Consider the following 26,088-nt stretch of genomic DNA (forward strand, 5'->3'; position numbering starts at 1 on the left):
CTACACTACCTGATAAAAGTCTTGTCGTCGATCCCTGTTGTAAGAGCAACTAATAATAACTTGACTTCTAGTTCAGTGGTTCTCAAACTGGGGGTCGCGACCCCTGCGGGGGTCGCAGAATAATTTCAAGGGGTCGCGAGAGTGATTTAAAAATTGTGTAATTTTCAGTGATTATAATATATATTTTTCAGTATTACAAGTGAAAGATATTATTTTCAGATTTTATAAAGATATCACTGATGAATTCATAAAGTATTTAGGACACATTCAGGCAGAACGCATCTTTGCACTTAAAACGTAGCGCTCAGGAACAGATTAAAACTGTTGTCATGTCAACTTGCTGCAATAAACAAAGCCGGCAACGCTTGTCCCACCTTCGCGCTCTTCTTATTGGCCCACTGCGCTAGACTGAATCATTCAGTCAACGCCTTCTGCCTTCAGATGACAGGAGATACAACCGCGAAAATGTAACTCGCTGAAGATGAGAATGAAAACAACACTGACAGATTTAGTTTTAGAAACCAGCTAAAGCTACAAATAATGGCACATCTGATTACTGATCACGTGGTGAATGTTAATCCACCATCTACACTTTTCGAAGAGTGGATAAAAGACTTCCATTGGCTTCAAGTCTGTTATGAAAATAACTAAAGTAGTCCTGTAAAGTCTGTGGGACGGAACTTTCAGGTAACAGTTTGCCTCATCTACACATTTTAAGCATGATAGGTTTTGTTTAATTCTTTATTTAATGGCCAGACGCTGTCAGCTATATGTAAAATTTAACCCCACATACACCATCGCAAAAGGGCTTGCACTGACTAAGATTAAACTAATATTGCAGCTCATGAAAAGACCGGTATTGCTATTAAAATGATGTATAGAAATGATAAGGTATATGTCAAAAGCATCTGTGCAATATCAGACACCATCTGTGAGAACACAGCACAGTTAACGTATTGTTAACAGATTCATTAATGAATTCATGTCAAGCAGTGCGTGCAGGGCCAGTGAGCGGTCCGACCGTGTATCTTTTGGTCACTCAATTATGCTATAAAAATGTGTTATCTTGTGATAACGGGATTTCATTGAGACATATTTTCCTCACGCATGCATATATATGTTTTTTGCTTGTTAGTTTTGATTAGTGTTGATTTCAAATGCAATAAATCTGTTTATAAAACTTAAAATAAGTTATTTTTATTGTTTGGATATGTTTTGGTAGTGGGGGTCGCGAGTTCTTGACAATCTTACATTGGGGGTCGCTGGCTTAAAAGTTTGAGAACCACTGTTCTAGTTGATCATTTAGAAAAGTGGCAAAAGGTAGATTTTTCAGATGAATCATCTGTTGAACTGCGTCCCAATCATCACAAATACTGCAGAAGACCTACTGGAACACGCATGGACCCAAGATTCTTACAGAAATCAGTCAAGTTTGGTGAAGGAAAAATCAAGGTTTGGGGTTACATTCAGTATGGGGACGTGCAGGGTTGACCGTAACCAATAACCGAGGTAAGCAGCGGCTTACGGCCTCGAGTAATTAGGGGCCCCCGACCAATGCCAAGAAGCCTATATTAATCATATAGCCCTTTTATACATTTTCTATTGTACAGGCATGTTGTAAAATCTGTCTATAACTGTTAAACAATCAACAAATGATGGCTCAGCCGACATAGCACTATGCCGCAGAGGGGCTTTTATTTACAGTGCAAAAAGTGTCCAATCCAAAAATCGCCAAAATAAAGTAGACAAAATATATATACAAAAATAAACAAACAACAAAAGAAAAAATAAAGACAAAGTCACAAAATAAATATATACAGTATAAAGTTTTTGCTTACCACACTCAATACTTCTAAACACCGTTACGCCACTACTCACACTCCTACAAATCCCTCATAGCTCGTAGATGAGACCTTCTTCCCCTTTTTGCTGGGCTGTGAAAAAGGTCCTCATCATCGCTACTATGTCTTCCTCCATGGTAGTTGCAACTGATGGGTCTCGAGCAGGACTTTAGCACCTTTCTCACTGGTGACCTCCTCCTCCTCATCCACTGTGTCCCATGCAACATCCTTTATCGCCGTTTTTTTCTGGGATCTCAGACCCTCAGAACGTGCTCCAGGATTGGCCAGCCCAGTCACCAAACATGAACATTATTGAGAACGTCTGGGGTAAGATGGAGGAGGAGGCACTGAAGATGAATCCAATGAATCTTGATGAACTCTGGGAGTCCTGTAAGAACGCTTTCTTTGCCATTCCAGATGACTTTATTAATAAGTTATTTGAGTCATTGCAGAGATGTATGGATGCAGTCCTCCAAGATCATGGGAGTCATACACAATATTCATTCTTTTTCCACTGCAGCATGACTTTATATTCTATACTGGACATTATTTCTGTTTAGTGACTAGACCTTTGTCTAAGCAAAGTCAGACCTTACTGTGCTAATTAAATAATTAAAAATCAAGGCATGATCATATTTTATTTTGGTAAAATAAGCGTAATCTAGAGGCCTTTGTCTTTCATATAAGCCACTTCTGATACCAAACGATCAACTAGAAGTCAAGTTAATATTTGTTGTTCCTAAAACTTGAATAGGTAAATTGTAATACAGTTGTAATACTAACTGTAGGAGTGCTGATATTGCAGAATATCTCATGACTATCAGCCAATCTGATTTGAGAACCAGACAGAACTGTTGTATAACATACCTTAGAACGTTCTGACTGTAATGATGCTTAATGTAATGGTGTTTATTATTAATAGCAGTTTTTGGTTTGCAGTGGTACAGCTTTGTAGTCACGGCTTCAGTGCAAAATGACTCACTTTTTTATTAGATTTGCAGATTATTAGGTGCACTAATTATTATTATGTTTTCTGAATCTACTGTATATTGTCATACCTAACAATTAAGGCTGTTAAAATGACAGTATGGAAATTATAAATGAGGAAGAGGTTTTTGATTGCTCTTCAGAGTTTGTGTGCAAAAGTGTGAAAACCTCAAGTTAAAGTACAGGTCCTTAAGTTAAAGTAACACCATCTTCTTGAAAGTCAATACAAATATAGAAGAGGGTGAGTAAAAAAGATTTACCTTTCATGTCATATGAAATGGTTGCAGTGGCGTTGCCTGTTGCCATGCCTGTCGCGACTATAATAATGTTTAATGTAATAGTGTTTAATATCAATGGGTGTTATTGTTTTGCAGTAGTACAGCTTTTTACAGCTTCAGTCAGTCAGATATGCAAAATGACTCTCTTTAATATTAGGTTTGCACCTTACAAGTGCACTTTTTTGAAACTATACTGTCATACCTATCAATTAAGGCTTTTAAAAATGAAAGTGTAGGAAGTATAAACTAGGAAGAGGTTTTTTTTGAGGTGTGAAAACCTCAAGTTAAAGTACAGGTCCTCAAGTTAAAGTAACACCCATTTCTTGAAAGCCTATACAAATATAGAGCGAGTAAAAAAGATTTACCTTTCATCTCATATGAAATGGTTGCAGTGACGTTAGTCTAAAAATAGTGATACAAATCTGATATTAGCCCTAAGTTTCGGCCATATATATATATATATATATATATATATATATATATATATATATATATATATATATATATATATATATATATATATATTATTATTAAAAAGAAATAAAGAAATAAATAAATAAATATATATATATATATATATATATATATATATATATATATATATATATACACACACACACACACAATTATGATGCTGCATTTGGCATGCATATACAGTAGTTGCATTCAAGGCTTGTAGCATAAAAAACTGGCCTGGACAAATGAACAACTTAACTGTATACATTGCATGCTTGCATAGACCCTGGTTTTATTGGTGCAACATATCGCCATACTTTGCACTATAATAAATGCATTATAATTTAAGACAAGTATAACATACAGGAAGATAAAAAAAAGTTCCGTTAAGTCAAGGGTGTTAAGAGTTGGCAGGTTATTTATAAATCTCGCTTCGCAATGAGTGTGGTTTTTGGGTGAACATAGGAGGTGTTTGCCACTAAAACTGCAGCAAAACAGATGTTTTAGTATCATTGTGTTTCAACTCTTTGGCAAACAAGATGTTGCGCGGTATCGTCCTGCTCACCCTGCTCATCTCCTCTGGTAAAAATCAGCAGATTCATTTTTATCAGTCTATTTTTTCCAGTTTAATGGAGCTTAAAAAGCATTTTAAGGGCTAGTTTTACGTTTAGTATGTGCTAAATTTATAGCAGTTTTCTTCACAGTTTGTGCTGTTCAATGGGAGATGCACAAAGAACAACATTCTGGAATTGAACTCGAAGGCTCTGTGAGTTAATATCACTTATAATTTCATTTTTCTCAAAATTTACGTACTTTGTCACTTGTATTAATATGTATTAGTGTTGTTAACTTCAGGCTTATTGTCATGCCAGCTTTTTTAGCATTGGCTAATGCATTTTAAATGAAAAACATAACAAATATAATTCACTTAAAACATAAATGGTTAAATATAAAATAAATACATCATTATTAAAGATCTATTATTAGTATTCTAATTCTACAACTGTATATTCAGATATACAAATGTATAATAAGATTTTAATAGTTTCCAAATTTGAGTTTTTCATGACCACTAAACAAAATGTGATAACAAATAATTATTAGGCGGCATGGTGGCTTAGTGTTTAACACTGACACCTCACAGCAAGAAGGTTGCAAGTTCGAGCTGGGCCAGCTGCATTTCTGTGTGGAGTTTGCATGTTCTCTCGTGTTGGTGTGGGTTTCCTCCGGGTGCTCCGGTTTCCCCCCACCGGAGGGAGGGTGCTGGTAATAAAAAAAAAATTGATTTGGCTTAAGTGTTTAATATTTGTCCTGGCTTTTAACAAATACATTTAATTATAGCTGCTTTGAGAGCATTCAACTCATAAATCATCACACTTTTCTCCCCTACAGAAAAGTACTTTAGGTTCAAATGCATTCTTTTTAAAATTGTAAGTATCAGTATCGATATCAGCGATACTGGCCCTGTATTTACTTGGTATCGGATCGATACCAATTTTTGCAGTATTGCCCATCTCTACTATAATGAACTCTGCTCTGACTTGCTTCTCGCTCTCTCTCTCTCAAGAAAAAGAAAATTTCTTTTTTTCTAATTTTTTAAAATTTCTCTAAAGAAATAGAAAGGATTACCCAGGAGGAATATAAACTCAATTGGCAAACTAAAGTACAACAAATAAAAAAGTTAGCATGCTTCCACCAGATTAAACCTGGTTATGAACTTGCCCCGTACCTGACCAACATTAAGAGCCACGGTCAGAGAAAGCTGATGAGCCGGTACCGTCTGAGTGGACACAGTCTGGGTGTGGAGACGGGCCGACATAAGCGCAGCTGGAGGAACCCAGAGCTCAGACTGTGTCCACATTGCTCTGCTGCAGTTGTGGAGGATGAGCTGCATTTCCTCACTCACTGCAGCAAATATCAGAGCATAAGAGATGCTTACTTCACACAAATATCTCTAATTCTACCACAATTCCAGCAAGCCACAATATGGAGAAACTCCATTATATTTTGGGAGAAAATGAAAAGTGTCTCCACCTAGCAGCACAGTACGTGTCCTCATGCCACCATATGAGAGAAAAAGGCTGAATCCCCTTATCCCTTATTAAAGCTCTCTGTCCTTTTCATTTATTATTATATAGTTTTATTCATCTTTTTAATTAACTTGTTTATTGTGACAACAGATATTTATAATATAGCGATATATATACAAATGTGTTTGTTTATTATTACTTATTTTTCTTTTATCTATATGCATGTTCTGTGTTTTGTTATTGCTTTGGCAACATTGTGATTTGTTTTACAGTCATGCCAATAAAGCTCTTTGAATCTGAATCTGTGAGAGAGAGAGAGAGAGAGAGAGAGAGAGAGAGGAGAGAGAGAGAGAGAGAGAGAGAGAGAGGGAGAGAGAGAAATCCAATCAGAGTACTGTTAACCTATTTTGCTCATCAGATCAGCTGTGAATAAACACTAAATTATAAATAAACTTGACAAAAGAAAGTGACAGAGATGTATCGTGTTGTATTTAGAAGTTATATTTAAAGAGAACAGACAGGATCTAGTATCAACCTCTGCATGAATTTATGACAGTTGAGCGGAGTGATTTGACACGACTCAGCAGTCTAAGTTACATGTGTTTGTTGAAACTTATGCATCAAATTTCATAATAAACACGACAAATTAACAAAAGAGGTAACTAAACATACCTTATACCTCTTCAGAGTGGAGATGAATAAACGTAGATTCTGTAAATCTTGCATTTTGCGTCCTGAGGCCAGTTTGAATGTGCCTAGTAACGCACAGCAAAGAAATTGGCGATCGCGCTTTCAAAATAAAAGTCCCACATACATAGTAAGTGAAATGTACTCTTAAAAATAAATAATAAAGGGAAATTATTATTGTTATCTCACTATAAAACGTTGTTGCTTATTAAACGCTGCCTGAGGCATGCATATTAATGATCTCAGAGCTTTTTCTTATGATCTCAGAGCTTGATGACAAGGCTGCTGTCAGGTCCTGATAAACCATAGGTCTCAAACCCGATTCCTGGAGGGCCGCAGCTCTGCACAGTGTTGCTCCAACCCTAATCAAACACAGCTGATCCAAATAATCAAGTTGTTCAATAGGACCTTGAATACCTTGATTAGTTGCAACAGCTGTGTTTGATTAGGGTTGGAGCAAAACTGTGCAGAGCTGCGGCCCTTCAGGAATCGAGTTTGAGACCCATAACGACCCAAATGAACCTTCGGTGAAAGCCTAATGTGACTATTTTAAATTTCACAGGGTTATTTTTACAGCATCGATGTTGTAATGCAATTGAAAAACATTCAGTTAAATAGACTTAAGCATTCATTTAGTTGTTCAAGCGTTAAACCAGATGAAAGATCGCTGTAACTGCTAGTGCCTTCAGCAGCAACAGGCTAGCGCAGAAATTCCATTTTTTAAAGACATCTTATTTTAAAGACATGGCGGGGGGAAATTTAATTTAATAAAGTGCTTTTTGTCCGATCTGAGACCCACTTCATATCGTATATTTAACAGGCAGTGAAGATCGCTGATTTTTAAAGAAATCAGATCTTAAACGGGCTGCTTGGCTGAAAATTAAAAGTCTGTATGCATATAGCCCATAGGATTTCGAATACCTTGATCAGCTTTGTTTGATTAGTGTTGGAGCAAAACTGTGCAGAGGGGCGACCTTCTAGGAATCGAGTTTGAGACCCATAACGACACAAATTAGGCATTCATTCAAATGCGGAGGGCATACTATGCACATGGCCGCCATTTTAAAACACGAAAGCGAGGCTGCAGTGGGAAGAAACACGGAAGTATAGGATCAGCAATGTAAACATTGCAACAACATGCTGTGTACTACAAACCTCCAGCTGTTGCCAAGATTTCAAAATGCAGATATGGTGTAAACATCACTTTAATATCACTCAGTTCAGTTTAATTTAAATAATTAAAAGCATATCAGGCATCAAACTACATCACAATCTCTTTAAGAGTATTACGCTTAAGTGTCCTCCTAGACTTCAGTTCATGGAACCAGGTAAACACAGTGGGGGCTTCCCTGCTTCAGCCCATGTAACCCGATGAGAAATAAAACAATGCAATTCTCTGTAGTGCACCCTTTTGTTGTCTGTAATAGTGTTGTCTTGGTACTGAAGTTTTAAAAACATCCATTTCCCGCTAACATTCAAGCGCCGTCGAGCGCGTTTTTAAACACTGCTGATTTGCCATAGTATTCACCAGTGCTCAACAGAAATGACTGTGATTGGCCGTGAAGGTCATCAGCTCACCGCTCTTCACCGATTGCAAAAACAGAGACACTGCAGCGTTTTAAAGCCTTGAAGATCAGTCGATTCATCAAGCGGATTGCTCATCTGTGTTTGCACCGAGTAAACATCAGTGAAGTGCAGTGAACTGATGACCTTCACGGCTAATCATTGTCATTTCTGTTGAGCACGTGAACACAATGGCAAATCAGTGTTGTTTAAGAACGCCATCAACAGTGCCTTAAATGTTAACGGGAAATAGACATTTTTTTTTTTTATTTCAGTACCAAAATTTTGTATAGTGACTAATATGGTGAAAGAATCATATGGCGGCAAATCAATGCCAATATTAATCGAGCGCAGCGGTGATGTTTGCGCGCGAGGAGAAGTGAACCGTGAGCAGATTACAGATCTACACGCGAGAAAACTACAGCTCGCGAGCGCACAGGGGAACTTCACGCGCGCGCTCAACTGATCCAGCGCGAAGAAAACAAGTCCCGCGCGCGCACCTCATCATCTGTGCGCACGATGTACCCTCTCGCGAGCGAGGTCATGCCTACAGCGCGCGCGCGCGATCAGTTCTCTCCGCTCGCTCGCTGGTTCTTCTCTCTGCTCGCGCGAAACATTTTGGAATTTTGTCAGTCCTGGGGCGGGACTTGGTTCACTTGTTATCTCTAGCGCTATTGGCTACTCTACCTTTCCGGAAGTTAGCCGGGATTGGACGCCGATTAAACGACGAACCATAATTCACGTGATCTTATCATCACCTTAACAAACATGGCTTCAACGGACCAGCACGTAAGTAATCATTTCATTTATTATGAAAATTATTGCCTTTGTTAGAAAAGGTAGTTATTAGAAACTTTATTAACAGGCGCCCTGTTTACTGACACATTGTCTTGTTAAATCAACTAATCTACTTAATCTTTAATTTATATTTAATTTACACAAAGCAAATTAAAATTTTTATTATGCTTACTTTGTAGTCAAAGTATCAATACTTCATCAATATATGCAATTGCACCATTGAAGGTAGTAAAACTACATTATTCACAAACTAGTGTATACTTTATATTTGGTATTCTGCTCAAATAAAGTATATAGCATTGCACACTGTATTTTTTATTTCACATTTAAGTTTTCATTATATAAATTTTGTTTAGAGGGAGCACTGCAAAAAATGCTTTTCTTACTTAGATTTTTTTGTCTTGTTTCTAGTCCAAATATCTAAAAATTCCTAAATCAAGAAAAATTTTCTACACAAGCACAGCATATTGTCTTGTTTTGAGAAATAATATGTTAATATTAATTGAGTTTTTGCCAATGGGGTGAGCAAAATAATCTTACGTCAAAAGAAAAAACAAGATTAATTTGCTTACCCCATTGGCAGATTATTTTGCTTGTTTTAAGGAAAAACTCACATTGGCATATTATTTCTCAAAACAAGACAATATGTTTTGCTCGTCAAGAAAATTCTTCTTGATATGAGAGATTTTAGATATTTATACTAGAAACAAGACAAAAAAATCTAAGTAAGAAAAGCATTTTTTGCAGTGCTCCCTCTAAACAAAATTTATATAATGAAAACTTAAATGTGAAATAAAAAATACAGTGTGCAATGCTATATACTTTATTTGAGCAGAATACCAAATATAAAGTATACACTAGTTTGTGAATAATGTAGTTTTACTACCTTCAATGGTGCAATTGCATATATTGATGAAGTATTGATACTTTGACTACAAAGTAAGCATAATAAAAATTTTAATTTGCTTTGTGTAAATTAAATATAAATTAAAGATTAAGTAGATTAGTTGATTTAACAAGACAATGTGTCAGTAAACAGGGCGCCTGTTAATAAAGTTTCTAATAACTACCTTTTCTAACAAAGGCAATAATTTTCATAATAAATGAAATGATTACTTACGTGCTGGGGGGGGGGGGGGGGGGGGGGGGGGCGGACCAAGATGGCGTACTAGGTAGCAGCATTTTGTAACAGCTGGCGGAGTCTCAAAGTGTTTCTTAGTGTTCTTTAAAGTTTCCCCAATTAATTGGTAGCGAATTGTTTTTTCATCATCTATAAATGGCGGGTAGAGGAAGAAAACCGGAGGATACAGCTGTGATCAGCGACAAATTTGATCATGATTATGCGGAGGTGATGGAAGTAGGTGCTGAAACTAATAAGCGTCTCCTGGAGGTTTGTGGTGAAGTGAATCTACCTGTTACGCCCAGTAAAATGCATATTTCGAAGAAAGCACGTTCTGACAGCGAAGAAGATATCTCTAATGCAGATATTCTCGAGGCTATTTACTCCCTCGGCAAAAGATTTGACAAGCAGGAAGAAAAGTTGGAAGAAGTCACGAAAAAATTGGAAGAGAACTGTAGCGTCATATGTGAAGTTAAAGAGGAGTTAAAGGCTCAAAAACAGAAGGCAATTGAATTGGAACTGGAGCTTTCTGATCTCCAAAAAGAAAACAAAGAGTTGAAATCTAGGGTAGGAGAATTGGATCGCTACAAAAGGCGCTGGAATTTACGCATAAAAGGACTTCCAGAGAAACAGAACGAGAATACTAGAGAAGTAGTGATCACCTTGCTCTCCAAGATTGCACCTGGCGTGCCCTGGGAAATGGAAGAAGCAGTTGATACAGTCCATCGAATTGGCAGGAGAGAAGGTAATCGCACACGTCAAATCATCATGCAGTTTTCAAAGAGAATCTACAGAGATCAAATCTGGAAACTGTCCAAGGGATCATCAGTGTGCAACGAGGCAGGTTGTCATTTTGCGGAGGATTTAATCAGAGAGGACAGAGAGGCGAGGCAAGTGCTCTGGCCACGCATTAAACAAGCTCGAGCAGAAGGGAAAGTGGCGTACTTTCGGGGTCCATTGGCTTTCATTGAGGGAAAGCAAATTTTTCCAGGATGATGAAAGCTTTGAATAAGGGAAAAGATTATTATTCAGAGACTCGTTTTGCGTTGCAAGTTTTTTTCTTCTTCTTCTTTCGATTCTATACTGACTGTTCTGTGACATTTCTTCTTTGTTCACTGTGAGTTCCAGTGGAACATGTTTTCACTAAAATCTAGTTTATCTTTTTGTTCACTGAATGCAAGGGGTCTAAAGGACAAAGTAAAACGGAAAGCTATTTTTTTGTTTACTAAGGGGCAGAACTCACAGTTTTTGTTTCTTCAAGAGACTCATTCTACTGTTGAAGATGAAGCTTTTTGGAAAATACAGTGGGGAGACACAATCTTGTTCAGTCATGGCTCTAATCGATCAGCAGGTGTCGCCATATGCCTCAACAATTGTCCTGGGAAGGTTGTGACTTTTCAGTCTGATGAGAATGGTCATTGGCTTACTGCTTTGATTAACAGTGAAGGTATTTTTGTTATTATAGTGAATGTGTATGGCTATAATAGTGCTGGGCAAAACAAGTCTTTATTATCCGATCTAACAGAGGTTGTTTTACAATTTAAATTGAAATTCAATACAAATTTGGTACTAATTGGAGGTGATTTTAACTTGGCACCTGATGAATGGATGGATAGATCTCCTTCTAGTTTTACAAGTCATCGTCTTAATAGTATTATTCAGGAATTTTGCCAAGTTAACTCTCTTATAGATGTATGGAGAGTCAAGAATCCTAATGCCAATCAGTTCTCTTGGATTAAACCTAATGGGTCATCTAGGTCAAGAATAGATTTTTGGCTCATAACTGAGGAATATCTGGAGCTTGCGAACCAGGTTTTAATTTCTGCTGCACCATTGACAGATCACTGTTTGATTTCATTAACTTTGACACCAGTAAGAAAAAATACTACTAAGAAAGACTATTGGAAGTTCAATGCAGAACTTTTAAAGGATAAAGTTTATTGTAGTCAAATTAGAAACCTAATTAGTGAGGTTGAGAATGATTTCTCTTTAAATTCCAGTGGGATTAAATGGGAGTATTTTAAATTTAAAACAAGGGAAATTTCAATTCGGTTTGGTAAACAAAAGAGAAGCGATATATTGCAAAAAGAATTAAGAATAATTCAGGAAATTAATGATTGCTGTAACACACATGATAAGGTTAAAGATGTGGAAAAATTAATCACTCTTCAAGCTAAATTAGACAGCATGTATGTAATGAAAGCACAAGGAGCTTTTGTAAGGTCTCGGGCAAAATGGATGGAAGAAGGAGAGAAGAACACAGCTTACTTTTGTCAATTAGAAAAGAGGAGACAGCAAAGTAATGCAATTCATACTTTAGTTATTAAGGATACAATAATTACGGATTCTAAACTGATATCTGAGGAAATATATTCATTTTATAGTAATATTTATTCTTCATCATATTCTGAAAATAATGCTATTCAATTTCTAGAAAAGGTTAAAGATTATATCCCACAGATAGATATTAAATTTAAAGAAATGTGTGATGAGGATTTGAAGCTAGAGGAACTTGAAGCAGCTATTAAAAAAATGTGTTTGGGTAAGTCTCCTGGTCAGGATGGGTTGACTACTAACTTCTACAAATTTTTTTGGGAGGATATAAAACAGTTGTTATTTGCAGCATTAAAAGAGTGTTTTAATTCGAATACTTTACTTACAACTATGAAACAGGGCTTAATTATTCTTATTCCAAAGGCAAACAAAGATAAAAGAATTATTGAGAATTTGAGGCCGATTACTCTACTCAATGTGGATTATAAAATTCTTACATCTGCTATAGCTAATAGATTGAAATTTAGATTGAATCAAGTTATAAGTGAAACGCAGTCTGGTTTTATTAAAGGAAGGCTAATTCACAACAACATTAGACTTGTCTTAGATCTAATTGATTATGGACATTTAATTAAAGAGGATGGGTTTGTTTTATTTCTTGACTTCTACAAGGCATTCGATACTGTAGAACATAATTTTATTTTACATACATTGAAATTTTTTGGTTTTGGTCATAAATTTGTTAAAGTAATAGAAATGTTATATAAAGACATAAATAGTTCAGTATCATTACCATTTGGGACTTCGAAGAGGTTTAATATTAATAGAGGCATCAGACAAGGGGATCCAACAAGCCCGTATTTATTTATTTTAGTAGCTGAATTATTAGCATTGTATGTTAAAAATTGCAGAGCTATCAGACCTTTGAATGTTTTAGGGAGTCAATTAATAATAAGTCAACTAGCAGACGATACCACCCTGTTTCTCAGTAATGCAGAGCAGATTCCAGTTGCCATTAATCTGGTGTCTCATTTTTCAAATGCTTCTGGTCTGCAATTGAATTTAAAAAAATGTGAGCTGATGGCAATCCATAACCATACCGAAACACAACTGTTCAATATTCCAGTTAAAAATGAGGTAAAATACTTGGGTGTTGTTATTTCTAAAGACCCTAAAGTTAGGGAAAAAGCTAATTTGATGGATAATTTGATAAAAAGTCAAAAAATATTAAATTTGTGGGTTCAAAGGGATCTATCTATTTTTGGTAGAATTGTTTTACAAAAGTCAGAAGCACTTTCCAGGATGATTTACCCAGCTTTTTCTTTAAGTATTTCTGATAGGTACGTTAAAAATCTGAATCAAATGCAATATAAATTTCTATGGAAAAATAAGCATCATTTTCTAAGAAAATCAGATGTAGTGAAACCAATCAATGAGGGTGGATTGAATGTAATTGATTTTGATGTTATGAATGGTACCCTTAAGCTAAAATGGCTTCAAACCTTCCTTCGACATAAACATTCTTTCTGGTTTAGGTTTTCTTCTAAAATTTTTGATTTCTTTGGGGGCATAGACTTTCTTTTAAGGTGCGATTTTGAGCCATCAAAGTTAAAGTGTAAATTGTCATCTTTTCATAGTCAGGTATTACTATATTGGAAGTTAATATACAAACATAATTTTTCGCCACATAGCTGTTCTTTGTGGAATAATAAGTATATACTTATTAAGAGGAAATCTGTGTTTTTTCAAGAGTGGATGGACAAAGGTGTTTGGTCTATTTTACATATTTTGGATGGGGTTGGAAATTTCCTCAATTATGAGGATTTTTGTGAAAAATACCATATTATTTGTACTCAGAAATTGTATTTGTCTTTGTTGAAAGCTATTCCTGGTGGTTTGGTTCAGCTAATCAAAGGGGAATTGGGTTATTCTTCTGTGATACCAAGATTGGGCAACCTTATTATTTCTGGTATTAATTTTACTGGGCAGAGCTGTAATAATAAGACCTTGAGAAGGTTAGTAAATACACAGCTTTTCCCTTCTAAAGTTAAGAAAAGACCCCTTGTTTTAGATTTTCCGGAAGACAAGGTGGTTCGAATTCGAACAAGATTTCTCTCTTTTCCACTTCTACCAAAGGCAAAAGAAGTTCAGTTTAAAATTATTAACGATATTTATCCTTGTAATGAGTTCCTCAGACACAGATTTAATTTGGATTGTAACGTTTGTACATTTTGTGAAGCAGACATAGAGTCATTGGAACATTTGTTTTATTTATGCAAATTTTCAAAAAAGTTATGGGATGACATTACTGTTTGGTTAAGATTAAAATATGTAATACCTGATTTTGATTTTAAAACTGTAAAATATTTATCTTTTTGTCAGAATTCTGAGCTGGAATTTTTGGCTAACAATATTGTGACTATGGCAAACTATTTCATTCATAAATGCAGATTTTTTAATAACCCCCCACTTTTCTGCTTTTCCACAAAGATTTAATGGTCTTCTTCAATTCCTTAAAGCTGATGAGACATAAAAAAGCCCTTAAACTGTGTAGTCTGTTAAAGGCATTGTTTAATGATTGACCCCTATGTATTACAGTGCATTGTATTTTGCTTTTTATTTATTTCAATTTTATTATTATTATTTATATATATATATATATATATATATATATATATATATATATATATATATATATATATATATATATATATATATATATATATATATATTTATTTGTTTTTCTTTTTCTGTTTTTTTTTTTTTTGTGTGTGAATGCTGCTATTTGGACTTTCTAGATGAATAAGATGTTTCTTTGTTCGGTCATTTGTTATTTGTTCTGTATGTTCTTATAAGATCTAATAAAAAAAAAAACGTGCTGGTCCGTTGAAGCCATGTTTGTTAAAGTGATGATAAGATCACGTGAATTATGGTTCGTCGTTTAATCGGCGTCCAATCCCGGCTAACTTCCGGAAAGGTAGAGTAGCCAATAGCGCTAGAGATAACAAGTGAACCAAGTCCCGCCCCAGGACTGACAAAATTCCAAAATGTTTCGCGCGAGCAGAGAGAAGAACCAGCGAGCGAGCGGAGAGAACTGATCGCGCGCGCGCGCTGTAGGCATGACCTCGCTCGCGAGAGCGTACATCGTGCGCACAGATGATGAGGTGCGCGCGCGGGACTTGTTTTCTTCGCGCTGGATCAGTTGAGCGCGCGCGTGAAGTTCCCCTGTGCGCTCGCGACCTGTAGTTTTCTCGCGTGTAGATCTGTAATCTGCTCACGGTTCACTTCTCCTCGCGCGCAAACATCACCGCTGCGCTCGATTAATATTGGCATTGATTTGCCGCCATAGAATCAGTTCATTAACTTGAGTTTGATAAATGGCATCTAAAACGCTTGTTTGGGAAAGATAACGTTAGCTAACTAGTGCCATTTCCGTTAACTTAGCTGAAAATGAGGTCTGATGTCCCTTTTTATTTTCACTATTCATTAAGAACGAACCTTCAGGTCACTCGGAAGGTGGTGAAAGTATAAATTGTGTCACTTTCTCTTCGCTGATAGGATATACAGCCAGGTACACAACATTCCTGTGTGGCTCAGGAGATACTTCCGGGTTTCTTCCCACTGCAGCCTCGATTTCTCTGTTTGAAATGGCAGCCACGTGAAATCAGTCTATGGCTCTTGAGTCTTGTCACAGTTCGTTTTGTCTTCTGATTGGTGCGTTGTCCACCAGGGTTTTACACTCGTGGAATTTACATGAAAACAAGGAAACCGGTGTCTGAGGCTCACATTATGCCCATTTCCATAAACTGATACTTTATTATTCTACTATGCCTTGGTATACCCATATTTTCATTATAGGGCACCTTTAAGTTACAAAACATCGACTCAAATATGCTTCATGTTGTCTTGTCAGGGTGAAATCCCGACAGAACAACTGCCTGGAATGTGCTGGGTTTGCAAGTGGGCCTTAGGAAAGCTGAAAAAAAAGATCTCCAATGGTGCAACTCAGGTTAATCTTCAGATATACCACTCTTTTATATGATGTAAAGGCATAGTTCACCCAAAAAATGAAAATTAACTCATTATTTACTCACTCTAGTGTGGTTTTAAACATTTATTAGTTACCCGATGTTCTGAGTGTTGAACATATTTTGAAGAAAGCTGAAAGCCTGATTTCCGTAGTATGAAAAACAAATACTATGGAAGTCAATGGTTACCCCTTTTCCAACATTCTTCAAAATATCTTATTTGTGTTCAATAGGTTTGGAACAAGTAAATAACAGAATTTTCATCTTTGAGTGAACTATCCCTGTAATACATCCATGTTATTCTACTACAGGAACTTCAGTATTACAGACAGAGTACATAAACACTCGTGGCTTAATACTAATTCTGCTTTTAATTTCTTCCAGGATGAAATTAAAGTTCAGCTGTCGCAGGTCTGTGATCAGATCGGGTTCCTTAAGTCTGTGTGCAGGGGGTTTGTGAACAAGTACATGGACGTTCTGATCGAAGAACTTTCCACTACTGATAATGCCAGAACTATCTGTGCTAATATTTCTGTTTGCAAGAGATAGACATAGTCAATGGCCTTTATTATGCAGAATAATCAAGATTTCTCACTGATCTTCAACTAGCTAAAGAAATAAAGAGTGTTTTGCTTTAGCAATGGAAGCTGATTAAATTTAACAGTGCATCTGAGCCACTGGTGTGATTATTGTGGTTTCGCATATGAGCTTTTTGTGTGTTTGTCACGTCTTAGCTTCTTTGTCTGCAATAAAATGTGTGAAACAACTGTTAATGTGTGGCTGCCTATTTCCAGTTTTATTTAAACATCTTTTTAACAAACAAAACAATAGCTTGAATGTGTATTTTATTATTATTTTAATACCACACCACACATGCATCGATATCTCACACCCATTTCAAACTCAACTCATAATTTCTGGAATTTAGCCAAATATGCACCAAGAAAGTAAACACTGAATCAAATAAAATGAGTTATGAGTATAAACAAACATACGTGTATATACAAATAAGTGACACAATCACTCATATTTACAGATAAATGTGTTCAAACGTTTATCAATTATTACACAATTTAAATCACAACATAATACTAGCACCGACGGGTTGCATTAAGACAAATGCGACAGCCAAAAATAATTTAGTGCGAGGGTGAACTGATACTCAGCATGCATTTGGAGTTGCGAGAGAAAATGTGCACAGCTTCTGTTCTTCGTTTCCAGCTCTGCTGCAATGCATCCTGGTCCAGCTTATTGAGACTCTGAGAGCACAAACGCAGGTCTCGGATGTGATCAGACAGGCTGTCCAGACAATCATCAGCCAGCGGTCCTGACACCTGACAGCCTGTCCAAAAAAAAAAAAACAGGGAAAAGAAGCACAAACAGACTATAAAATGTACAATAAGACACAACAACAACAACAGAGATCAGTTTCCATTTTGTTTAGATTATTGGAGACTTACTTATTAAAAGGGTTAGTTCACCCAAAAATTGAAAGTCGGTTATTAAAGATCCTGTGAAGTGCTTTGAAATGTGCATTTTTTTTATTTGATGTATGATGTAATCTCAACCAAAGAGCTTAGAATCACCAAGAGGCGACACTCAATAGAACGTTCTATTGCAACAGCAGCGCCCAGCAACAGCCCCGGATTCGGCCATTTTGGAGTGTAGCGATCGGTTGTCCATTGGATCTTATTGCTGTCACGATTAAAAGCAGCTGCTTTGTTTTTTATTTATTTATTTTAAAAGCGCATTAAAGCTGAGATACAACCTGAAAGATGACAATACAACACTTACTATCCCAATCATCAGCACTTTTAATAGTTTATTTTACAGACTTATAATATGCTGTTGTTCTATTGGAGTTTTCATTCCAAAATGGCTGCCGCGCCACCTAGTGGCTGTTTCCCAAATTGCACTACAGTGTCGCCTCTTGTTGATTCTATGCTCTTTGACAGAGAGACACAGAGAGGGCGGGGCATAGAGTAGCTCCTCCCCTTAAAAAAAAACAGCCAATAGCTTTTCGTTTTAATCACAGCTCTGCCAGTGAGAGTGGTTGAGATCAAGTGAAAAGCAAATGAGAAGTCTCTTGAAGGGGGCGGGGCATGTCAGATGCTAGAGAGCATTTGATTGGTTAAGATTTGAATCTGAAGTATGAAGTGATGTAAATAAAAATGTTGATCCATTTAGAGGTGACAAACTGCAAGCTTTACATGTTTATATCAGTTTTGTGTTTACTAAATGTGAATTATGTCACTGTTTTGGCGCACACTAGGTAATAGATTACTGTAAAACGGACTGAAACTGACATCTAAAATGTTTTAATATTTTAATTTCACAGGACTTTTAATTACTCACCCTCATGTTGGTCCAATCCCCTGAGACCTTCGCTCATCTTCAGAACACAAATGAAGAGATGGTAGATGAAGTCGGAGAGCTCCCTCATCCTCCATTTTGACACTGGATTGACTTTGTGCCATTGCTGTCTATGGAGGATGAGAGAGCTCTTGGATTTCATCTAAAATATTTTCATTTGTGTTGAACGAAGGTCTCTGTGGATTGGAACAATGCGAGAGTGAGGACAGAATTTACATTTTTGGGTGAACTAACTTTTAACAGCTGTGTTCACCTAAAAATGTACATTTGCTGTTATTTTACTCTCCTTCAGATACAAGATATAGGTGAAATTGTGCATGTTGGTGGCTCAGCAGTATTTTCATGGTAATGATTGTTCTTTGAAGAATGGGGTAACACTTTACATTAAAGTTGTATTAGTTAATGTTAATTAATGCAGTATTTGTTCATGTTGGTTCACGGTAATTAATGAAAATACAGTCGTTCATTGTTAGTTCAAATTAACTCACGGTGCGTTAAGTAATATTGACAAGCATGAATTTGAATTTTTATAACCCATTATTAAATGTTGAACTATAATTAATAAATGATGTACAAGTATTGTACATACTTAGTTAATGTTAGTAAATACATAAACTAACAATAATTAACGCAACCTTATTGTAAAGTATGACCAAAAATAGCTAGTATAAACCCAGCAAATGAGGAAAAACGCAAGTCTTGTCACTTTTATACATTAACATATGATCAAAATTCTAAATAATTCTCTTGTGAAACTTTACTAAATAACTCATACATTACAGTACATGCATTAAAAGCAGACCACTCCAATAAAGCATGCTTGAATGCTTCATTAAATGCAACTCAAATAATCAAAGTAAAACTTAAAGAATACATTTATACATACAAGGTAATAATTTAGCACAATATATTTAGTTTCATGAGCATGCAGATTATTTCAGTTCATAAGACCTTAACGTATTGTCAAGAGCAATGAGAATTAATTTTGTACTGTTGCATGGGTTATATTTTGACTGAATATATATGTATATATTAGTACTGAGCAATGATTAATCATGATTAAACATTATGGTTCTTATTAACAATGTGTGTGTATATTGTAATATATTTATGTGTGTGTGTAAATGTGCATATCCATATCTTGCATGGCCTGAGAGGATTTCTATTTTCATTTATCTATTTGTACAAGAATAAAAATATATTAAATAAAACAGAAAAGTACAAGCAATAATGTGCAAGAAGAGGCAGAAACCCAAGCGCTTATTTACAATCAACAATAAACAACAATAAAAACAAACAGACACACAAACAAACAACAATAAAATAAAATCATAAACTCCAAAAACTGCTCAAGACCACAGAGTTCATGACCGTTTTGGGGTCAGAAGTGAAGTTTTCTGTTATCGGACCAGACCAATAACCACTAAACCACTCGCAGCATGCAAAAGCAAAATACACAGAAAACAGAACTATTATCGCAGCCACACACACACACACACACTATACACTGATAATCAGACTTACTGATTAACTCAGATAACGCAGACACTGAATATCACTAAAATGCACTTGAAAAATAGGAAAATACCTTGAAGATTGAGATAACCCAGAGGCCTTTGAGCCTCCATGAGACCGTTGAGGAGACTGTGAAGGCCAGTCGAGGTCACTGAAGGGTTGGCTGATAGATCCAAAGATACCAGGGAAGGACAGACAGGAAGACACCTAAAAACACACATTAAGAGTTCTTAATGAAGTCTTATGAACTGCAAGTGATGTGACTACTAAGTACGTAAACTATTCTCAGGATTTAACCCTTCAAAGATAGTGCATACACATTAGGAGTAGTGAGAAGTGAACATACACATTGTATATGGGTGTATGGGATAAGTCCCCCTTATTGACTCTAGCACCTAATTCTCTGAGCACAGTTTCTTTGTATGACACACTTCTTGCGTCTTGCCTCTTCTTGTTGAATCGCTGAATGCCTCTTCAAATGCAAGTTGCTTTGGACAAAGCGTCTGCTAAATGTAAATATAAGCGTTGTTTTTCTTCATTTTTGCAGTCACAACAGGACATTTGATGGTACAAAACACAGTAAAAAAGGGAAAGAATTGATAAGGTTAGAGACCCCTTATTTTCTCATACATCACAAAACAGCAACTACCCATATGTACATATGTGGTGTACAGGGATACTCCATAGACATAAAGAACTTTATCTTCTTAAAACTCTAATCTAGAAATATTTGAGTTACAAAAACACATTGATTTTTATCATAAGACATGTGTTAACCAACTGGTGGCAGTGTACATGTGAAGAGTTCAGATGCAAAAAACCGTCTGAAATTTCCATCGAAAATGAATATTTTTCTCAGCCTCCTTTGTTTATGTTGAGATATTTCACTTTAAAGACCAGGAAAAGGACGTATTCTTTTCCATAAAAGTGATATTGCTGAACATACACACAACAGCCTGATAAAAATGCTAATTTTAGAGGAAAATTTCAGACAGCATTTAAGATTTTTGCATCTAAACTCTTCATGTGTAGTTTTACATTGGATTTTTGTGCTTTTGCATACTAACCCAACAAACTTCTACAGCATGGAGGAGCCAAAATAAGTTTTCTTTGAGTATTTTTGGATAAGGGTGTCTGCAAAATGCATAAAAATAAATATAGTTGAATCACTCACCTAGCAAGCAGGAGGACGCTGTGGTCTGTAAGTCCATTTCCAGATAGATTTAAGTGTGTGAGTGGACAATCACCCTGAAAAACAAAATCAGTCAACATTGTGTACACAGCAGATGAACGCCGTCAATTTTAAAAGCAGAGACTGAAAAAAGAATAAATCATCTCACTGTAACAAAATCTCTGATAAGTGAAGTTTCACAAACTAATTTCGAGAGGAGCACGTGATATGACTGACTACAGCTGATCCTCATTGCTAATCATTAGCTAGCCTATCAGATCATTCTAAAACTACTATAAATATCCTGCCTAAACTCCCCCCCCCATCCTTCCCATCTCCCTCCTCCTCTTTCATGATCGGGCAACACGGTGGCTCAGCGGTTAGCACTGCTGCCTCGCAGTAAGAAGGCCACAGGTTCAAGTTCAAATTAGCTAGTTGGCACTCCCTGCGTGAAGTTTGCATGTTCTCCCTGTGTTTGCGTGGGCTTTCTCCAGGTCCTCCGGTTTCCTCCCACAGTCTAAAAACATGTACATAAGTGAATCGTAATACAGTCACAAGCACTTATCGCATACATAGCAAAAAGGGGCACTCGAGAAACACCTGACCTCGTATCCCTCCTAATGCTCATTGACCAGGCAGGAACCTTGGGCTCATCTATCTCTGAGCTCAGGGTTCTTTCCCGGGACAGCATGCCAAACCTGCTATTATAGTCGAGCACTATTTAAGTGTGAACTCTTGAAACTCATCTGAATAGTTAGGGGCCAAGCACCGAAGGTGTGTAGGCACCTATTGTATTCATTCCGGTTCTTATTACTATTCTTCTACTTTGGAAGTCTATGGCAGCTCTACGAATCGTTTGCGGCATTTGCGCAAACTTTGGCACACTGATAAAGGATAGTCTGATCTTAAATCACAACAAATTTGGACTCTCTATTGCAAACTCTCTAGCACCACCACTTGTCCAAGGTTACACTTATGTTTATCGTTATAACTTTTGAACTGAATGGGCTATAATCAAATGTTTTTCCTCTGATTGTTTGGCTCAAGCCGATTCAAACGTTTTCAGTCATGAAAATGTTTTCGCTATTTTGAATTATTTGTAAAACATATTTGAACGAACTTGTCCTAGGCCGTTTGTCCGATTTCCACCAAAATTGAATGACATGATCTACAGACCATGTTGACCAAAGGTTATTGAATTCAAGTTGATTCAACAAACCGTTTTGATTAACTCATGAACAAATTTAACAATTAACTTCAGTTAACAAATTAGAAATTGACTTAAGTTGTTATCTTCGTAACACCTTGACGTATTCACACCAAACTTGGTGTGTGTTATCACAACCACGATCTGAAGTTAGCTGCAGCGTTTCGGCGCACTGCCCCCTAGATTTACCCAGGTCAGGCATTTTGTCCGTCGGCCATTTTGAATTATGTCAAAAATTTCTATATTTTACGGACGCACAGGCAAATTGTTATGAAACTCTGTATTTGTTCAGGGTTGTGCCTTGAAGGTGCTCAAAAAGTTGTCACAGCACCACCTTTTGGTCAAACGTTATAACGATATTTCTAAAACTGCAAATAACGTTTGACTATTTTTGCCTATTGTTATGACACTTGTCTTTATACATTCCTTGGGGTGTCCTGGGAATATTGATACCAATTATGCCTTAATTAACTGAACTTCCTGTCTATCATCTAGCCTCAGCTCTGTCTATAATCTGCTTTTTTGATCTCCTCCTAACATCGTTTGGCTGATTTGCACCAAATTTGACTCGGATCATCTTCAGACCATGCTGACAAAAAGTAATTGAATTTGTGTTGATAGGTGTAATGGTTTTTGTTTACTGCACTGACAAATGTGATGGCATGATGCTAAACTACATCTGAGGCTGTATCTCTGCAATAGTCAAAAATAAATGACACCAGATTTTAGGTCTGTCATTGTCGCCTCACACTGACTACGCCATAATAATATGGTGATAGCACCACCTATGGGTCAACAGTTATAAGATATTCATTAGCCATTATTAATGAAACTTTTAAATTTGGTAATGACTTTTGACTGCATATGCTTATTTTGATGAAATTGGTCTCAAATTATTCCTTGGGTCATGCCGACAATACAGATACCAGTTATAATCTGCCAAACTTCCTGTCCGCCATTTTGACTTTGTTCAAGCCATTCTTTTTTTAACTCCTCCAAAACCGTTGGTTAAATCTTCACCAAATTTGACTCGGGTCATCTTCAGACCGCGTAGACCAAAAGTTATGGCATTCATGTTGATAGACAAAGCTGTTGTCATTCAGCACATGCGCAAACTTGATGTAATGCTGCCAGATGACATTACAGGCTAAATCACTGCAATGGTTTAAAGCAGGGCTATTCAATTGGCGGCTCGCAGGCCACATGCGGCTCAGAATCAACCTCCGAGTAGCCCAGCCCGTGGTTCCGCCCATAGATAATAAATTAATATATATTATTCATAAATTGCTATTTAATATAATTTATATATATATAATTTATATATATATATATATATATTTTTTTTTTTTGTACTTTTACTTTCAGTATTTGAGTAGTAAATGTTTGAATAAACTGCTTGCAGTAATTAAGTACAAAAAATGTTGAATACTTTAGGACTTCCACTTAAGTACGGTGCTTAAAGAGCACTTCAACTGCTACTCAAGTCACTTTTTTGATAGAGCTCTCTGGAGCTACCTCAGATTCTGTTAATTCAGCTCTTTTTGTATGAACCTTTTGCTCTGCAAACTGACCAAAGTTAAAAGAGAAACAATGAATAAACCTTGTGTTTTTCAATAAATTTGTTTGTGTTGGTTTTAAAATTTGTCATTACAAGAGCCGTTAAAATGACTGGCCCAGCTAACTTTCTTTGTTTGACAATCTGGCCCAACTGAATTTGTAATTGAATCGCCCTGGTTTAAAGTTATAAAACCAAACTTAATGTGTGTGATTTAGACCTTTTATAGACCCATTTATATACACAGTACTGTGCAAAAATTTTAGGCCAACATTAAATCTGGTGTTTTACTGATGGTATATTGGATATATGTGACCTTTACCGTAAGTGTACATTTTTTGTCATTTTTTATAAATTGAGATTCATACAGGATGAATAAATTATCTTTCAGTTGATGTATGGTTTGTTAGGATAGGAGTTAGATTGAAATAATTTTGGTTTTATTGTTTAAGACATGTGAAAGAATGTTGGAGAGAGGCTATTTGTCCTGTTTGGAGCTGTGCAGTGTTGTCAGCAATATTGTCTGAATTGATGGAAATGTTGAAAAGTACAGATAAGTTTTATTTCATTGTGCCATTCCTTCTGGAAAAGACTTCAGTGGTAATAGTTTTCATTTTCAGCATGATAATGATCTGCTAGATGCAGTGAAATCCTATTTGGAGAAAGAAAACCGCTGATGAAACACAGACAGTCATGAAATGGCCTCCACAGGGTCCAGACCTGAATCTTATAGAGCACAGGTGTCAAACTCAGTTCCCAGAGGGCCACAGCTCTGCAAGTTACGTTTTAACCCTAATTAAACACACCTGATCAAACTAATTCAGTCCTTCAGGCTAGTTTAAATCTCAAGGTAAGTGTACTGAAGCAGGGTTGGAACTAAACTGTTTGACACCCCTGTTAAAGAAGCTGTATGAGATCACCTGGACAGAAAAAAAAGATAAGACAGTGTAAACCTGAAGAAGAACTCTGGAAAGTGCTAAATGAAACCTGATATTACACAGCACATTATTTCAGAAAATGTCAAGACAATTAGGACGAAACAGTAGAAGCTGTGGAAAAAACACATTAAACAGACTTATGCTTAAAGAGGAAATGTTGTGCTGTTTTTTTTTGTAGATATTTCCTATATTTTATGTATGCTTTTAATAAAGAGACTGATTGATTATACATTGTGAAAAAGTCTTAGGCCAACAAAGCTGGTATAGTTCTTAGGACTTTTGCACAGTACGGTTCAAATAAACCTTTGTTTGCAGCTTAGGTCAATATCATGACAATACCATATCCTATGATAAACACTTCAGCTTTTATTCTTCACTAAGAAAACTTTATATCATCAAAGGTCTCTACCTGTGTAAGGAGTTTAGTAAGGATCTCCATGGAAGGCTGGTCAGATGGACCTCTACATACTGCAGAAATGTCCAGATGCGTGAGACAATGCATTGGTAACGTCTTCAACACAAGCTCAAAACCAGTAGACCCCAGTGCGTTATGGGAGAGGCCCACCGACCGCATATTCCCAGTGCCTGTGAATGGACAAAAAAATATACATTAGAGAAACAAAGCAAAGTCTAACCAGCCGAGATATAATACAGTTGAAGTCAAAATTATGTGAATTTTTATTTGTTTTTTTAAATATTTCCCAAATGATGTTTAACAGAGCAAGGATTTTTTCCACAGTATTTCTGATCATATTTTTTCTTCTGGAGAAAGTCTTATTTGTTTTATTTTGACTAGAATAAAACCCGTTTTTAATTTTTTTTTAAACATTTAAGGTCAACATTATTAGCCCCCTTAAGCAATATTATTTTCAATTGTCTACAGAACAAACCACTGCTATACAATGACTTAATTACCCTTACTTCTCTAATTAACCTAGTTAGATGTCACTTTAAGCTGAATACTAGTATCTTGAAAAAAGCCTAAGGCAGTGGTGTCCAAACTTGGTCCAGCATATTTTAGTTCCAACTAGGGGTGGGCGGTACACCGGTGTCATAGTCATCACCGGTGTGACATTGCGCCACGACATGGATTTTGTAATACCGTCAATACCGTAATAAATCAATTATGCGCCTTGAACGGCTGCATTTACATCAATAATAGCTAATTCTAAATAATAAGGCATTCAATTTTCTTCAAACGTTCAGTTGTGGTCTGAATACATTTACTTATACTACAGGGCTCGAAATTGCAACCATTTTGGTCGCA

At 36.3% G+C, this 26,088-nt stretch overlaps 2 protein-coding genes across 2 annotated transcripts in view; one reads left to right on the top strand and one right to left on the bottom strand.

Annotated features, from left to right (window-relative positions):
• Positions 1-4,091: 4,091 nt before the first annotated feature.
• Positions 4,092-16,766, top strand: LOC130244073 (antimicrobial peptide NK-lysin-like). Its single transcript, XM_056476357.1, has 4 exons — positions 4,092-4,144; positions 4,267-4,328; positions 15,948-16,043; positions 16,447-16,766. The coding sequence occupies exons 1-4, from the start codon at positions 4,102-4,104 to the stop codon at positions 16,609-16,611; spliced, it is 366 nt and encodes a 121-aa protein (XP_056332332.1). The 5' UTR covers positions 4,092-4,101; the 3' UTR covers positions 16,612-16,766.
• A 163-nt stretch (positions 16,767-16,929) lies between these two features.
• Positions 16,930-26,088, bottom strand: part of tonsl (tonsoku-like, DNA repair protein) — a 49,005-nt gene continuing 39,846 nt past the window's right edge. Inside the window, exons 19-22 of the mRNA XM_056476399.1 lie at positions 25,231-25,406; positions 21,125-21,198; positions 20,024-20,157; positions 16,930-17,404 (exon numbers count right to left, since the gene is read on the bottom strand). Coding sequence (XP_056332374.1) covers positions 17,202-17,404; positions 20,024-20,157; positions 21,125-21,198; positions 25,231-25,406 — 587 coding nt within the window. The 3' untranslated portion in view covers positions 16,930-17,201. The remainder of the gene's footprint in view (positions 17,405-20,023; positions 20,158-21,124; positions 21,199-25,230; positions 25,407-26,088) is intronic.

This window comes from Danio aesculapii, chromosome 17, assembly GCF_903798145.1.
Source record: "Danio aesculapii chromosome 17, fDanAes4.1, whole genome shotgun sequence".
NCBI lineage: Eukaryota > Metazoa > Chordata > Actinopteri > Cypriniformes > Danionidae > Danio > Danio aesculapii.

What these genes read in the sequence shown, in the direction of transcription:
- LOC130244073 (XM_056476357.1), top strand. Translation starts at nt 4,102, where the DNA reads ATGTTGCGCGGTATCGTCCTGCTCACCCTGCTCATCTCCTCTG. An exon ending in CACCCTGCTCATCTCCTCTG is followed by an intron (nt 4,145 to 4,266) that starts GTAAAAATCAGC and finishes TTTTCTTCACAG; the next exon opens with TTTGTGCTGTTCAATGGGAG. An exon ending in TCTCCAATGGTGCAACTCAG is followed by an intron (nt 16,044 to 16,446) that starts GTTAATCTTCAG and finishes AATTTCTTCCAG; the next exon opens with GATGAAATTAAAGTTCAGCT.